Genomic DNA, 16,421 nt, shown 5'->3' with positions numbered 1-16,421 from the left:
CACGCTTTACCAAGGCACCACCATATGAAACACACTACCTTCCTGTTCTGAGAGCAGGCACGTGTCTCCAGATGGAGGTTCTATGCATGTAGCTCTATTTCTCGGCAGAACACTAAGCACCCACATTGCTGGGACTTCCAAAAGCTCTGAGCATCTAGAGAATTTTACTGTGTCATCTATAAGGCTAGTGTACTGGGAGCTGTCTCTACTGTACAGGGTTTTGTCTTATTTGAGGTGATAGATATCAAAGTGTGGCTTATTAGTCTATCAACTAAGCAATAGAAATACAAAGAGATGTGAATGAGATAATTGCAAACAAAACAACCTGAAAACCTGCCGTTACTATTTTACAGGTATTGTGCAAGACCCTTAGGGATCTTTAGGAAGATAATGATTGTTTTCTTAAACATAGTTTTGTTTTGGCTTGGTTAGATTTACTTATTTTATATTCCTTGTGTGAGTGTTTTGCTTGTGTGTATGTATTGTACCACAAGCATGCCTGATGCCCTCAGGTCCAGAAGAGGTCATTCCGTCCCTTGGAACTGGAACTCCAGTTACAAATGGTTCTGAGCTGCCATTGGGTGCTGGGAACCAAACTCTGGTCCTCTACAAAAGCACCAAGAGCTCTTAACCACAGAGCCATCTCTCCAGCCTGAAAGATAGATTCCATCTCATCTTTTCAGACTGGTGAGAATACAGGGGGGGAGAAATAGGCATTTAAACCAGCCACCATTGTAAACCTATACTTTTAGAAACTTTACCCTCTGCCATTTGCCTCCATCTAGAACCTCTTTAAGATACTGAGAAAGGAAGCAACTGTGATTAACAGTTGAGAGTTTTATTTAAATTTATTTTTTTTCCAAAACCAAGTGGTTTTTCTTCTACAGCTCTCACAGTAGCAAAACGACAGAAGACAGTTTCTGTGTTCATATTTCTTTCCTCTGTCTCTCTATCCCTGTCTCTCTCCTTCTCCTCTACCCCGTGCCCATGTGCATGCACGTGTGTTTGTGTGTGTGTGTGTGTGTGTGTGTGTGTGTGTGTGTGTGTCCCCTTTAGATGGCTTTTGCCTGATATTCGGTTTCATATTCAGTTTCAGGGAGGCTCCCAGTGCCTGTTGATGCGGAGTCTCTGGAGGCCACTCTGTTGGTCTGCTGACATACTGGCTGGGGGCAGGATCAGAGACTTTTCTGTTCTGAGAGTGATTCAGCTATTCTCAAAATAAAAACTCAGCAGACAGAGTGCAGAGAGAAAGAACTGGAAACCCTGAGCTCTGTGTCTGGAGTGGGGAGCTCTTCTCCAGTGCCCAGTGGAAAGCCCTCAGGCCTTGCTGCCTGCCTCTGTGAGGTTCTCAGCTTCTCCGGGCCCCTCAGTTTCCTCATCTACAGAGTGGCAACGAGGGTGCAGTAAGGTACTCGGGAGCTCCTGAAGGCTTGATTTGATGTTTCCAGGAGCAGCTGAACTTGCAAGGCACCCTTCTCTTGCCTCTAGAAGGAGACAGGCAAGACCGACTCTATCTTCCAAAAGGAAGATAGAGAAGAGATGGTCTGGGGGGGGGGGTGCAAGTGGGTGCATGAAGGAGTAGGGCCAGAGGGAGGACGGCTCCACCCACCCTGAGCTGCTGCCGAGGTCCATGAATAAAGGCTCGTGCAAAGCAGAGTGGCTTAAATAGGGGAAACCATCAAAACTGTATTTCCCATGACTTTGGCAGCAATGGAAAAAGAGTAAAAGAAAGAAAAAAAATCTGTAAACACACAAAGTGCTCAATTGTCCGAGCCTAATGGCCAACTTCCCAAAGCTGGCCGGTCAGAGACCTTGGTGTTAATTCCTCAGCCAACTGGAAAAAGAAAAAGAAAAAGAAAAAAAGATGGTGTGAGTTCTGTTGACTTAATTGCCAGAGTGTTGCTGAGGGAAGCTGCCTCCTTCCCACCTCCTCCTCCTCCTCACATATTCTGGGCCTTTCCTCATTACCTGCCCTACCTATCTTCACAATCTAGCCACAAACAGCTTTGGTTGACCACACCACTTCCCTATTGAAAGTTAATACTGTTTGACTCATTCGGTGTGCCTAACCTGAAGCCAAAGAAAACAAGGCAGAAAATAGCTGGCTTGTATGGCGTCTGGGAAGCCCTGCGCGGCCCTGCTTTCAGCGGCCTGTACAGTAGCCTCACTATCTCAGCTGCAGCTGCAAAGAAAATGAAGGAAGCAGAAGTGGCCATTGGCGGCGGTGGTAGGGGGGCCGCTGGGGGCCGGGAAGAGAACAGGAAGGGAGTGGGGCGGGGCCCTCTCAGTCTGGCAAGAGACAACAGCGCAATCTGCCCTGTTCTGGGGCTTTCTTGCTGGCCTCCAGAGCTTGTCCTGACACACAAGAGTGATCAGGCAGAAGAGGACTGTAAAGAGAAAAGTTCAAAACACCCACTGAAAAGTGGGTTTGCTATTGAAGACTGCAGACAGAGGCGCTGGGTACCACCTAACCAGCTTCCCTTAGGGCAGTCCTAGGATGACAAGGGATGAAGCCCACCACTGCCACCTCTGGGAAGGACTCGGGGGCCGAGGTTGCAAGGGAGGTAGCCAAGCTTGCCTCTATTCCTTTCCTGAAATGTCACCAGAGAACGAATGGGGGTGTTCCGGTCTCATAGTGAGTAGAACTTTCCCTTTCACACCACCAGACAGATATGGGACCAACATTTTTCTTACTGTGCCTTGTGGACATATGGCTGTTTGTAGACAGGACACTGCTCACTCACCCCTTTCCTGGCCTGTAGCTAGCGATTACTCTCTCTCTGTCTCCTCTCTCTCCCTTCCACCACCCTCTCTCTGCCATAGACCACAGTGGCTGAGAGTTGAGGTCATCCCCAAACAACATGAAAATAGTCTTTTCTGGATTTGTGACATAGAGCCAGCGGGTTGTTTACAAACACCTGAGAATTGTTGGTCTTCTTGCTAGGGAACTCCACTCAGCAGCTAGCCATGTGCTGGCTCTTGGGTCCCACTTCCTTGAGGCCAGCCTAGAACTCTGATTGACACCTTTTCTTTCTCTTCAGGTTTAGGGACTGGCGGTGCCTTATATGTGCTAGCCAAGCACTCCACCACTGAGCTACACCACCAGCATCCAGTTCTGATGATCTGAGGGAGAAGGAAGAGTCAGCAGCCTTACCTGGCTACTGAGAGCCCTGGGGACACACTACAGGGACCTTCCTACCCCGTTCCTAAGCACAGAGGGACTGAGATCATTGCTGAAGCTGCCAGCTAAGCATCCCAGAGAAAGGACACCTCCCCCCATTCCCCCACTCATTCCCTCATCCAGCCAGGTTTTACAGGGATATCACTCAGCCCTGAAGAGGCCTCGGGTTATCTGAGTTCTATGTGGGCATGCTCAGCACCACTGCTAATCACATGAGGCATCTGCTGGAACAGGAGGAGGGCAGCTTGCTCAGAAATGACAGGTGCAGTTGCTCAGGCCATGCACTAAGCGTGGAGATGGAGGCAGGGCCTCTCGGTGTCTTCTTCCTCTCAGGCCTGTGCAGCAGCCGGGGCTTGTCCTGCCGAAGGTCTGAGCTCCAGGTACACTTCAGAGTCTATTTCTCTCCTAACTCCAACTGTACCTTGCAGCCCAGACTTACCCTTCTGTGGCCATCTCCTCTGAAGTCTGTCTGGCTCAAAGCTACTCTGGAAGACAGATAGAAACAGTTACATCAGGTTACTTTTAATTACACTGGGGTGTGGGAGGTCCCAAGACCATGCTCTAAGGAGAGTTGATAACACTTGGGGATTACGGGTTGGCAGAGGAGACAGTCATGCCATGTGAGTTCCCCTCACCCCTCCCACAAGGACACCCTCGCTGGCCACCCCCACACAGGACCACTTCTGTTCAAAAGCTTAAGATAACCGGCCAGCTTCGGCTCTAAGCTACAATTACCTCCTTAGTCACCAGACAGAGCAGGAGGTGGTGGAGGGTGGTGACTGCAGAGGCAACCCCTCTGCTCTCAGGCAGGCCCAGGACACCAGGATCACTGCCACAACGCCTGAGTCTGTTATCAGAGCACAGAACGGGGAATGGTTGTCCCGCTGCTTTTTGCCCACCCTCCCCCCCCAAAATCCTGGGGCCTAGGGATGGAGAGAGGCAGGCCTGCCAGCCTCCTGCCTGAGGCTGTCTTAGGTGTTGCTCTTGATTTGGCCTCAGCTAGCTCTACTGCTCCATGTGTGGATCATGGAGTACTTTGTGTCTGTTTGAAAATTATGGATATATGTGTGTAGGAGGTAGTGTGACTTATAAACATACTATGTGTATGTGTTATTATATGATACATATATAGAACATGTTATGTGTCTACATGTGATATAAACACATGGTGTGTACATGCATGTATATGTAATATATATGTGCTATTATGTGTATAGTAAACATGTGCTACCCACGTGTGTAATATATATATTACATGTGTTTATATGTGACACATACGTATGATGTAATAGAATATGTACCGTGCACAGACATGGTGAGTTGATAGGAATGTGTAGACATGCCTGTATGCAAGCGTGTGGTAGAATGCAGAGGCACTCAATGAACATGGTATAAGTGTGTGGTGCATGCATGTGTGGCATAGGCATGTGCTTGAACATATGTGCATCAGGTACGCAGTACAGAGAAAAAGCAGCAGCCACTCTGGCTGCTGGCTCATGCCAGTGTGCTGTTCTCAGCTCTGCACAGCGGCTTGTCTTGTTTTTCAGTGTGATGAAAGGAAAAGAGAATGGTTTAATTGTATCAGGACGGTTCTTCAGGAAACTCCAGTGCTCGGTCTGATAAGCCATTTCGGCAGGTGGTTTCCTAGCAGTCCCACTGTCGTTACACACTTCTGTTGTTGATGCCTTTGCCTCAAATGAACTCTTCTTTCCTGGGTCTGGGGAAGGAAGGGTGGGTGGTGCGGATCTTGAATGTCTGTTTGCCAGGCTAGTCGACTGATCGGTCAGCATTCAGCCTTACCTGGGACTGTGTGCCAGGTACCTTAGGTACGAAAGAGACAGCAACACCCATATCTCCAGGCATTCATGGTTCGGTGGACACAGATACGCCACAGTGACCAGTGGTTCTGTGGAAACAGCTAGAGGCTGAGGGTGAAGCTCAGTGGGTAGAGTTCTTGCTTAGCATGCATGAAGCTCAGAGTTCAATCCCCAGCAGTGTATAAACCTGGGCTAGTGGGATGTAGTTGTCTTCCCAGTGCTCAGGAACTCAGGAAGATGAAGCAGGAGGATCAGGAGTTCAAGGCCATCCTCTGCTATGTAGTGAGTTCAAGACAAGCCTGGGTTACATGACAGTCTGTCACACACAACACACATACACACACACACACACACACACACATACACGCATGCACACACAAAGTCACAGCTCTACGAACCGTCTTAATAGTCAGGCTGGGGAAAGGCTCTAAAGACCAGGTATCTGTCTGAAGGAAACTAAGGAAACTGAGTCAGGAAGATGTTAAGAAACACCAGGCTTAGAGTCACCCAATGAGACCCAGCTAAATGGATAGATAATGGCGGCAGTTGTAATTGTCATGGGTGCTCTTAGAGTCCCAGGCAGTGCCACCTCAGCCCTTTAATTCCAGGCTTGCAGATAAGGAGCTAAGGCAATGAAGACTTCCTCAGCCCACCGCAGAGTCTGCAGGAAGCACAGACTTAGAATGGGCGATGGAGATGCCAGACAGGCAGTGATATCTCCCAGTGCTGGGCTGCCTCTTAGGGAGCAGGAGTAGAGGGTACATTAATATCCTCGTCCTTAGGGGTGCTCTGAGGTCTAACATGCCTCACTTGCAGAATAGAATAATAAGCTCCATTTGAACATCATCCTCCTGTTCTCACATTCCCGCTAATGGCAAGGAAGGAGATGCTTCTTCCTCAAGAATTCCGAGGAGCCTCTAACACACTCAACCTGTGGGCCGCGACCCATCTGGCAAACTTTTATCTCTAATACTATTTACATTATGATTCATACCAATAGCAAAATTTCAGTTATGAAGTAGCAATGAAAATGGCTTTGTGGTTGGGGGTCAGCACAGCATGAGGAGCCTCATTAAAGGCTCACAGAGTCAGGAAGGTTGAGACCCACTGCCATAACCAAAGCTACTTAGGCACAGTGGGAGACAGCTGTATGCAACCACCATCAGGGAAGAGTGTCTCTGCATATGCTGGAGAAATTTTTAGGATAAACCAAAGGACCACAAGTTTTCACACTAAACAAGGCCAGTACAGAGGCCAAAAACTTAGACTGCAGGCAGCCTTCAGTATCCACAGTCACTACACATGCCAATCCATGCAACAATGGGTAGAAAATGTTCTTTTGAAAAATGCATCTGTATTAAGTGTGAAGACTCTTGCCATTCCCCCCAAAGATGCAATTGTTAAAAGTCTGTCTACCACTTATATTTGTTTAGGTATTGGAAACCTCCAAGAGATGAGTAAAAGAATACAGGAAGGCATGCATTGGGTGCAGGTACAAGTGAGGGGCCATTTATTTTATTTTATTTTCCATTTAGTTATTCACTTTACATCCTGATCAAAGCCCCTCTCCCTTCCCTCCTCCCAGCCCCACCCTTGCATCCCTTCCCTCCTAATCCCCCTCCCCATCTCCTCAGAGAAGGAGAGGCCACCACTGGGGCCAGTCAAGGCAGCCCAGCTAGGGGAAAGGGACCCAAAGGCAGGCAATAGAGCGAGAGATGGGCCCGCTCCAATTGTTCGGGGACCCACATGAAGAACAAGCTGCACATCTGCTACATCTGTGTAGGGGCTTAGGCTCAACCCCTGCATGCTTTTTGGTTGGTGGTTTGATTGACTACCACCGGCTTGGGAATCTATAGGATCCAGTCTCCCACAGACACTGAGGAAGGACTGTAGTTGGTATTTTATTCCCCAGCACACAGCAGATCAGAGTGGGAGAAGGGAAGTCATGATGCTCATGGGATATTTGTGGTCCAGTCAGGGGAGCCCCTCCTCCCTTCTCTGATACCAGGAACATCAAGGCATACAGATCTTTCTAGAAACTGAAGTTCTAGGGGCCTTTACTCTGAACAACCTGAGTGTCCTGGAGTAGTCCCAATATCTGCCTCAAGTGTAGAGAGCTAGCAGCTGGCTGCAGACCACCACACTACCCTGGTTCTCCTCATTCTTTGGGTCAACTGGGGGTGGAGGGGCAACAAAGACAAAGTGTCATGGCCTGTGGCCCAGACTCAGGTTGTGTGTCACTTGTATTTCTTCACTTGAGCGTGGACGGGGTCACCAAAATCAGAGTTTCTGATTCTAGGTGTTCTGGATGTGAGTTGGGGGTATCTGGGAACTGGGGATATTTTTGGACCCGCATTCTTCCTCCATCTGGCTGTTTGAGCTGGGCTGAATGACATTTAGCCCATCTCTGACCTCGGCTTGTCATCTGTCATTTAGAAGTTATAGCTCATTTCTCTGGCCCTTCTCTAGTTCTTCAGCGTAACAATTGTTTCTTTGCATCATGACATGAGAGGGAATTAGCAGGGTCAATGAGATGATCTATGTTCATATAACATTGGACAATCTATGAAAAGCTTACATATATAGAATGTATTAGGATATATAGTAGCATACATTAGATGATGTCATTACGTATTTTATTTATAGTATGTGAATTAATTTAAATGTAATTTACTTATTTAAATGTTTACTAAACTGGAATTTTTCTCTTTTTGCAATGTTAGAGATGAGACTCAGGGCTTTATGAATGCTAGGAAGTGGTCTGTCACTGAGCTACCTCCTCAGTGATTTATAATATGTGAATAATATGCAATGTTAGACAGCATCTCTCAACAGTGAATTAGCTGGGAGATTGCAGTTTTGCTGATAGGAAGGCTTGTCTTGCTGCCTGCAAGACAGTTCACAAAAGGGTCACGGCTGATTCAGTGCAATTAGCTATTGACTGTGACACAGAGAAGGTGAACTGTTCCCAACATTTTCACTTCCTTAACCACCCTCATAAAACTGCAGCAAGTCAGAAAGAGTAAGCCTTTTATACCCAGATCATGTAGCTACCATTGGGTTGACTGAAGGATATTTTCTGAAATGCAGATATCATTTTAAAGGTGAATCTATAAAACTCACCATTACTTTTGGGAGAGCCACAATTTGCTCATGCCGTCTGTGTGTGTGTACGCATGTGCCTGTGCATATATAGATAGAGAGAGGGCATAGAGTGTTTTCAGTGTTGTCATTTTGCATAGACTTTTCCAAATGCCATGTAATCCATCAAGAAAACTGCTATCAGAAGCTTGCACTAACATATTGACTGGCTAATCAAACATCTCCAGGAAAAGGTGGCAAGCTCACCTCATTGCCTTTGGTAGAGGAGCAGATGCTGTATTTCAGTTACTTGCAGCCATAGAGCCCTTTGGTGTCCTGGCAAAGGCAGATGAGACATTATTAAGCTACATGTGCTTATTCCACTCTGCTTTAACAGAAGTAAGATGACAGTTGACTTCATTATCTACCATAAAATACGGTCCCATTCAGGGATGCCCAGAACTACAGAGATAAGCTTGGGATAAAGCAAATGTACCAAGTGGCATTAGTTTATTTTATTACATATTTCTTTTTCCATTTTTGTTGTTTTCTTACTCTGCATGTATAATGGCATTTTGGGCAATATTTTTCTAAAAAAAAAAAATGTAAGAAAAAAATAGATTTGGGGGTCCATTTCAGCACTGTGTGAGCATTAGTAAGATACACCCAACACATAGTGGCCAGAGCCTAACACCCCAATCTGGAAACCTTCACAATTGACTCCCAATGTACTCAGAAGTCCAGGCTACCAGCCTGTGTGTGTTTAGGTCCACATAGTCCCGCAGTGGCTTGTTCCCAGGTTGAATTCCCCATTACCCTCCAGAGCCCAGTAATCAGTATGGGTGAAGAGTAGATTTCATTAGTGGGTGTTTCCATGCTTTTGTATTTAAAATTCAGGGGCAAATTGATATTTTAATAGCATAAAGGTACAGGAAACTAAAGACATAAAGCATTCATTTTCCTCCAGCCTAAAAGTTTCAATCGGAAGCTCCTGTATTCCATGCAAAAAGCGCTATTTGGCACATAAAGCCTGATGGCTTCAGAAGAGAATTAGGTGTTCCTAGTCTGCTCGACTCTAAATGCATCAAGACCACACCTTGAACTTGATGACGCCTTTCATTTCCCGAGTGTCCTGGTGTTGTAACTCTCTAACACCCTGTGAACATGGGGGTCAGGTTTCCTCCCGGGCTGCTCCTCTCTTACAGACTCCCACAAACTGTGGAATGAGCTAGTCCCTAATCCGGAGCATTAAATCCAGCCTAAGACTCTCGGGCTTAGGAAGCCAGGCCCAAGCATTCCTGCTTAAGCAGGCAGTCATCAGTTAATCTCTGTAAATGACTACAATTTTGGCAGGTGTCGGCGTACAGAACCAGCTCACATATTAGACCTTTTTTTTAACTTGTCAAGTAATGAGGAAAGAGAAATAAAAATAAATAATGTCATGTGTTGGCCACATAGCCGCTTGCCCCAAGTGGCTTATTCCTCTTTGTGTTCTTAGTGACCCTCTCCGCCCCCACCAAGTTTACAAAGGCAGATACACCGATGGCTACTCTTCAGAGGCTGGCCAGAGGCACCACCACACCTGATGCAATGAATCACACACACACACACACACACACACACACCCCACATCCTCTCCCTGGCCACACACTGTCCTTCACGGTGTTCTCCAGAACCGCCCCTGGGTGCCTTAGGAATGTGAAGCCGAGACACAGACAAAGCCTTGCTGGCCCACATTCCTTCTGAGACCATACAGCTCTCGAGAGTCATGTTTCCTACCATTCTCTTTCCTCGACTGGCATGAGACCACGGAAGGCACTTAAAGGGGGCCACACCACACTTTAAAGGGTTTAGAGCTGGGACTGCAAGGAGGCTTGAGACTATTCAGTGTGGTCGAGAGTGGGACCCTGTCACAAAGAAAAGAGGCAGGAGGAACCAATGAAGGCTGTACATGAAATTTTGTGTACCATGACCGACCGAAGTAGAGGGTTCTAGAAAAAGGAGGTTTTGTCCTTCTGCTGGTAAAAGGATGAAGGAAGTGGCCCAGAAGCTTGGCTTCTTTTGTTCATGGAGCTTTAACCCCTCAAGCTGTAAGGGACCTCTCACATGTGCACCAGCCCCTGCGTGACTTGGGGTGTTTGTGTTTGAGTTGAGTGCTGTGAGCTACAGCTCTGAATGACAGTCCAGATTTGCCTTAGTGATACGTGGAAAGAGGGAACGTTGCATATGAACTACACAAATATTATGCTTAAGCATTTTTTTTCTCTCCATTTGGAGCCAAACAGGTCTTGTTAGTGATAAAAATCACTGCAATATAGTGGGCCCTTTTTCTGGCCTGGAATTTGAGACAGTGTCGGTGGTGCCAAGGGGGCCCGTAGCAGGAAGAAACGGCAAGCCACAGGGATTTGAAACCATAACACAACTTCTACAACTTAATTTTATAATTGTAGCGATTGGAAACTAGGTGTGTGTGGGGGGGGGGGGGTTAGGGCACGGCACAGGGCAGCCTCACTCCTGCCCATGCTGGTATGCAAGGTCCTAAGCTCTGGATTGGCATGGAGTACCAGAAGCAGCAGGCCTGTGGGCAGAAGCCTTAGGCCTCTCCTGGTTGTTTTGAGGCTGCATGACCACTGATGGTAGAGCTGTCAAGGGTTCTATTCAAACAAACCTTTAGGGCGAGGAGGAAGCAAAGAGTGGGCCTCTTTAAAAGAGGAACAGATCTCCCAAGTCCGCTGTGTTCCTGTGGGGGTGGTTCTCTGCTACAGTGTCCAGCTAAATGACAATTTGAAAAGGACGAAGAGAGAGAAACCGGAGGCTCAGCCCTCCTGACTGACCCATGGAAATGTCTCATTTGCCGTTTCTTGGCAACAGGGACACCTACTGCCCCATATAAGACATCTTCCCACCTTGCTTTCATTCCTGGGCCCTGGGGAAGCTGCGAAGACCGGCCGGCTGGCCCCTCCCTCGGGGCTCCCATGGGCCTGGCCTACTAGAAATGGAGGAACAGGCTCAGGATGCACCTTTCTGCCCCGCCCCTCGCAGGGATGTGCCCAGGGAGTGGGCTTCAGGGAAGAAAGGATGCCCCAAGGAGCCCCTATGAAGGAGGAAGCGTGTGCAGGGGCTGACAGAGATATCCTGTGCCTGCCTGCTTGTAACAGGAACTCACTTCCAGGCCAGGCCTTGGCACCTGCACCCAATTTCCTGTTGTAGGGGCATGTTGCTGTTCCAGGGCCCACTCTCAGACCTGCTGGTGGCGGGTTTTCAGGAAGGCAGGGCATTCGTGACCTGGGGAAGGCACCTTCCTTGGATGCCATGGTTCCACACTCACCCTGTGGCCCTAATAAGCAATGGGCTTCTTCCCCAGGCCACTATCAGCAACTCTGCTCTCTAGTGCCTCTCGTTCCACCTACCCAAGGTGTGTTCAAAGAGCTGAATGGGCACTGAGTCCCAGGCCAAGGGAACACCTAGTGGTCTGTGTGATGAAGAAGCTTCTGTCTGCTATGAAAAAATGTCCACGGGTCCCACAGGCAGCCGGCCCAAGGGGCAATTTGAACAAGCTCACCTTGGGGGTGAAGGGAGAGGGAGGGGAAGGATAAGAAACGGCCCCCTCCACAACACGTTTTCTGATCTCTTCCCCCCTCCTTCCCTGCCTCCCTCTCCTCCTCCCTTCCCCTCCCGGTCCCTGCAATAGGACATCGGCAGAAACTAGATGATCAGACCAAGCCCGGGAGTTTGTCCTTTTCCGAGCGGCTCAGTGAACTGGAGCAGCTGCGGCGCACGGCCATGAGGGTCAGCCCGCACCACCCAGCCCCCACGCCCAACCCTCGGGCCTCCTTGAACCACTCCACTGCCTTTAACCCTCAGCCTCAGAGTCAGATGCAGGGTAAGTACCCCGCGGAGCCCACTGCTTCCTGCCCTTGCTGAATCCCAGACATAGAGCTCACCCAGGCTGCCCTTCCCCTGGGGACTCCAAGGACGCTCCTGAAACCCCGTAGCATCTGCTGGGAGCTTATGACAAAAGCGGTGTTCCATCTACTGAGTGTCTCTAGACTAAACGCTGTGGCTGCTCAGTGTGAATAGGGAGGCGTGGCTATGAGCTTCCATATATGTGGGTATACACATACATCCATTGGTATTCTCAAAGATCTGTTCCAGGTACCAAAACCCACAGGAGCTCAAGCGCGTTGCATAATTCATCCTAGTCTAAGCCCATGTGTACCCTCCTGGAGACTCTAGTCCAGTCCTCAGTTGCTGCTAGCATCTAACACACTATATAGACGCTGCGTTAACAATCACTAAATTACATTATTATATATATTATTATTATTATTATTATATAGAGAATCGCAGCAAAAAGACATTTGCAATACGTGTACATTGAAAAAGCTGTACTGTCAAATCACCAGTCTTTCGCTCTAGAGCCTACAGATACAAAGAGCACCTGTATATAAACAGCTGAGGCGTTTGTTTAAGCCAGTTCCGCTGTGCTGTTTTCTTACCTCCCCTTAGTCCTGAGGCCATACATACAACTGTATGTGTGTACAGATGTATGTACGAATGTATGTGTATGTATGTATAAGCACACACATATACACATACAAGTCCAGCATGGTGAGGGGTTTTCCAATTCTTGATGCCTTCAGATTCCTTGTGTAGTTTGTACCTTATATCTGTTCTTTTCAAACTATGAAGAAGGAGGCATGTGTGTACATACGTGGTGCAGGCTGAATCAAGCATAGTATTTTCAGCTTAGTAGTGGGAGTTCCGTTCACCCTGTGGGCCAGTCACCAGCTGCAAAAGTGCTGTGAGAGGCAATGACCGCACATACGCACTGTGCCAACCTAGGTAAGACTCACAGTGCGTTTCTGTAGTAGGGCCGTTGGCGTCGGAGGCTGTTTGCTCAGTGATCCCATTATAATAGCTGAAAGGCGGTTTTCTCTGTGCCAGGTGGGACACAGCTGCATATAAGACATGCTTACAGAAATACTCCTTCTGCAGAGATGCAGGCTTAGGCGACTCAAAGGAAAGACATGGGTGAGCAGCCCATCTGGAAAAAGGGCAGAGGGCCGGCAGCGCAGAAAGCAGAGGTCAGTTTCCTCTGCGCTTTCCGTGGGCGTACAGGAAGCATCTGTGTGATGGGCATCTGAGCCAATGGCTCCCTCTGGGGAAGCTGCACCTGCAGGGCTCACAGAAGCCCACACTGCCCAGAGGTGAGAGAGAACCCCTGTGCCCCCAGACATGGTGTGCAGTTATCACAGCACGTAGGAGGTGGAGGCAGCAGGATCAAGAGTTCAAGGCCAGCTCTGGCTACATAGCTAGTTTGAGGCCAGCCTCATAGGACCCCGTCAGCCCCACTGCACAGCATCTTTTATATATATATAAGAACAGACACAAAAATTGGGCTTTCTTCCTAGGTATGTTTAGGGAAAGGCCCACGAAATCCTTGGTTTCTTGGTGTTTAATGGTGATGAATAGCCATTCAAGATATTCACACTAATTTTCCAAACTGCATTCCAGTGCAGTTGCATTGGTGATTTGGGGCAAATGACACTTTAAGTGAGAGAGATGGGCTGCAGGATGAGGAGGTTAGCATTCCTGAGGGCATTCTCCTGACCTGTGTTTACCGTCATTTAAGTTCACACGTGTCTTCTCCGGGGACTCATGTGTGCAATCGGCCTCTCGCTGCTGCACTGACCACTCGTGAGCCGAGAATGAGAGTTGCCTTTTACTGACAGCCAAACCCAAAACTAGCATTTTTAAAGCCGTGGGAAACCGCGTGGGTGCAGGGTCACATGATAGCCCCACCTGCTCTGTGAAAGCTGCTCTGCTTTCAAGGACCATCTTCTACTCCTGGTCCCTGGAAAATGGAGAGGATGAAGGGTGTTCAGGACAACCCTGGCCTTTGGAACCACCCACAGCACAGCACAAAGGCATTGCCACGGCCAGGTTGCTGGAACCTGAAGCTCTATGCGGCTCTCCATGGCACTGAATCATAACTGCTCATGCAGTGTCCTAGGGGCTTGGTTGATACCTTCGGAAGATATGTGGACTATATTGTGCAAGTTTTTTCTCTCCAGTATGTGAATTTGCTTTTCAGGGATTTCCTTGCCCCAATGACAGACACACAGTTTCAAACTGTGGTTAAGATATAACATGGAAAACTCCTATCACTTTCCTGTGTTCTCTCTCTCTTTCTCTCTCTCTCTCTCTCATTCTCTCTCTCTCTCTCCCTCTCTCCCAGCTGCCCTCTATTCTCTTCCCTCTCCTTCCTTCTCCCCCTCCTCTCCTCTTGCACATTTTTTTTCTTATAAGAAAATACTATTTTATACAAGTCTAGTTTAGAGAAGATTCTTGGATTTTTTTTTCCCCCTTGAAACTCAAACATTTAACAGGGGTAATGTAACAGCCAAGTCCTTCATGTTGTTCCTGGCATTAAGACACAAAGTTAATGCCTGGTCTCAGTTCTAGTGCACATCCATGCCTATTTAAGGTGGGAATGTGAGCAACACAGCAGGGGTTCACAGCTCTCGGAAATGGCAGTCATAATTGTAACAAGACTGAGGCAGTGTCGCCTCAGCACTGCACAGACACAGGAATGACTCTCAGGTTTGTAGAGGGGCTCTGTGGGAGGCAGGGGATTGAAGACTGGAGCCACCCCCTCAGCTCTGCCAGCAAAAGATCATATCGCCTTTCCTTATCTTACCAAATAGGCATCTTGAATAACCTGCACTAGGGTTCCGATGGAGAGGGCGGCAGGTTGCCATGCCACCAAACCAGTGTTTATTTGTTAAGGTTTTAACTTTTAAAAAGCTGACGTTGGTTTCAGCTTCTTATTTGAGCAAGTCATAAAGTGGAGCAGAAAGCCGTTTTGTCATGGCTGCATGTTTATACAAGTGAGGACTCCTTGGTGAACCCCTGCCATGTTTCAAGACTTTTCTCTGTTGTTTTACAGCAGGGGTGGGGTAGATCACGGAGTTCTGGGGTAGTGATGCCCGCTCCCGCACACCTTCCACTCAGGGATGGCTAAGTCAGTCATTTTAAGTCTTGGACTATGGTTTACCAATAAACCATCATGACAGCATGGCTTCCACCTTTATGTGGAGATAAGGATGAGGTATAAAGATACGGATGCAGAACTCCTTCTGACCACATAAGTTAACGGACTGGCACGCTAAGCCTCTTGCCGTAAACTTTCCTTGGGTTCATTGTGATATATCTGGGCATAGCTCAGACTTCACCTTCACCATCTGCTCTGCTCTTTTTCCCTCGGTGATCTTGTGGTGTGGCTTATAGAGAGAAAGACTAGAGTTCTCAGCGCAGAGAGCAAACCTTTGTCACCATTTCTAACATTGTAAGTGATGAACGTGAAGTTAAACCCAGAGCTTCCTGAAGGCACAGGCAGGAAGGTGGCATGGGGGAAGGTGGATGGGTATACTTGTGTTCTGGGTTCAGGGAACAATGCGCTTCAGGTCGACAGGCATTGAGAAGTGTTGGCCTGGCCACCCGTGTAGACGCGGATTGAGTGTGTTCTGTGCTAATTAGCTATTGATGCTGGTGTTGATACTGATAATAACATCAGACTCTGTGTTGGGTGTCTTAAATATGTCATATTTTGGGGGTACCTTACAGATAGGGAGAAAAGAAAACCAGTCAGAATACTGAGCTTCTGAGCACGCCTTAAAGAAGAATGTGTGGGCAAGGGATAGTGGCATGAGAGGACTCCCAGATACTCTGTGCTTTCTTGGGGTGGCTCCTCCCTCCATGCAGGAGTCTCTCTTTTCTGGTCTTTTACACCGAGAGCCACCTTCCCGACTAGCACGTGTCAGCCCAGGCTAGCGAGGCTGCTCTGAGTTAGTCTCATGTGGCTGAGGAAGCTGTGTGCTCAGGCTCCCTCCGGATGCTCAGTGTGCTAACCTGACAGTTAGCCTCCTTCAAAGCCCCTTTGGAAAGATTATGTTCCGCTGCTGTCTGTAAAGTTCTTAGAGGTAGGGTTACCGTGTCAGGCCAACTCTCCATCCACAGAACGAGCAAAAGGAAGGAAGCATTTTCACCTTCCCAAGAAAGGGGCACACGCCTGAATCCACAGAGCAATGCTGGACGAGGATGTGAAGGACCAGCGCCTCTTGTCCTGCCTGCCACCAACGCTCAAGATAGCATAGCAGAGGGAGAGGACCCAGGACGGGGCCTGCAGACACTTCCCACACTGCAGTAAAACATGCAACTTCTCAGCATTGCTCTCTGTTGCTGCCCCCACTCTGTCTCTCTGTGCATCTCCATTTCTGCCTCTGTGTGTCTGTGTCTGTCTTGTCCCTCTCTCTCTGTCTCTGTCTCTCTCTCACTCT

General features: G+C 48.2%; 1 protein-coding gene across 1 annotated transcript in view; it reads left to right on the top strand.

Moving 5' to 3' along the window:
* Runx1 (RUNX family transcription factor 1) overlaps positions 1 to 16,421 on the top strand; it is an 85,029-nt gene that overhangs the window by 36,305 nt on the left and 32,303 nt on the right. Inside the window, exon 4 of the mRNA XM_055615009.1 lies at positions 11,771 to 11,962. Coding sequence (XP_055470984.1) covers positions 11,771 to 11,962 — 192 coding nt within the window. The remainder of the gene's footprint in view (positions 1 to 11,770; positions 11,963 to 16,421) is intronic.

The sequence above is a fragment of the Psammomys obesus genome, unplaced genomic scaffold (genome assembly GCF_907164565.1).
Source record: "Psammomys obesus unplaced genomic scaffold, mPsaObe1.curated_primary_1811, whole genome shotgun sequence".
Taxonomy (NCBI): Eukaryota; Metazoa; Chordata; class Mammalia; order Rodentia; family Muridae; genus Psammomys; species Psammomys obesus.
Note: the sequence above shows the minus strand (reverse complement) of the source record. Positions and strands in the feature narration are given on the sequence as shown.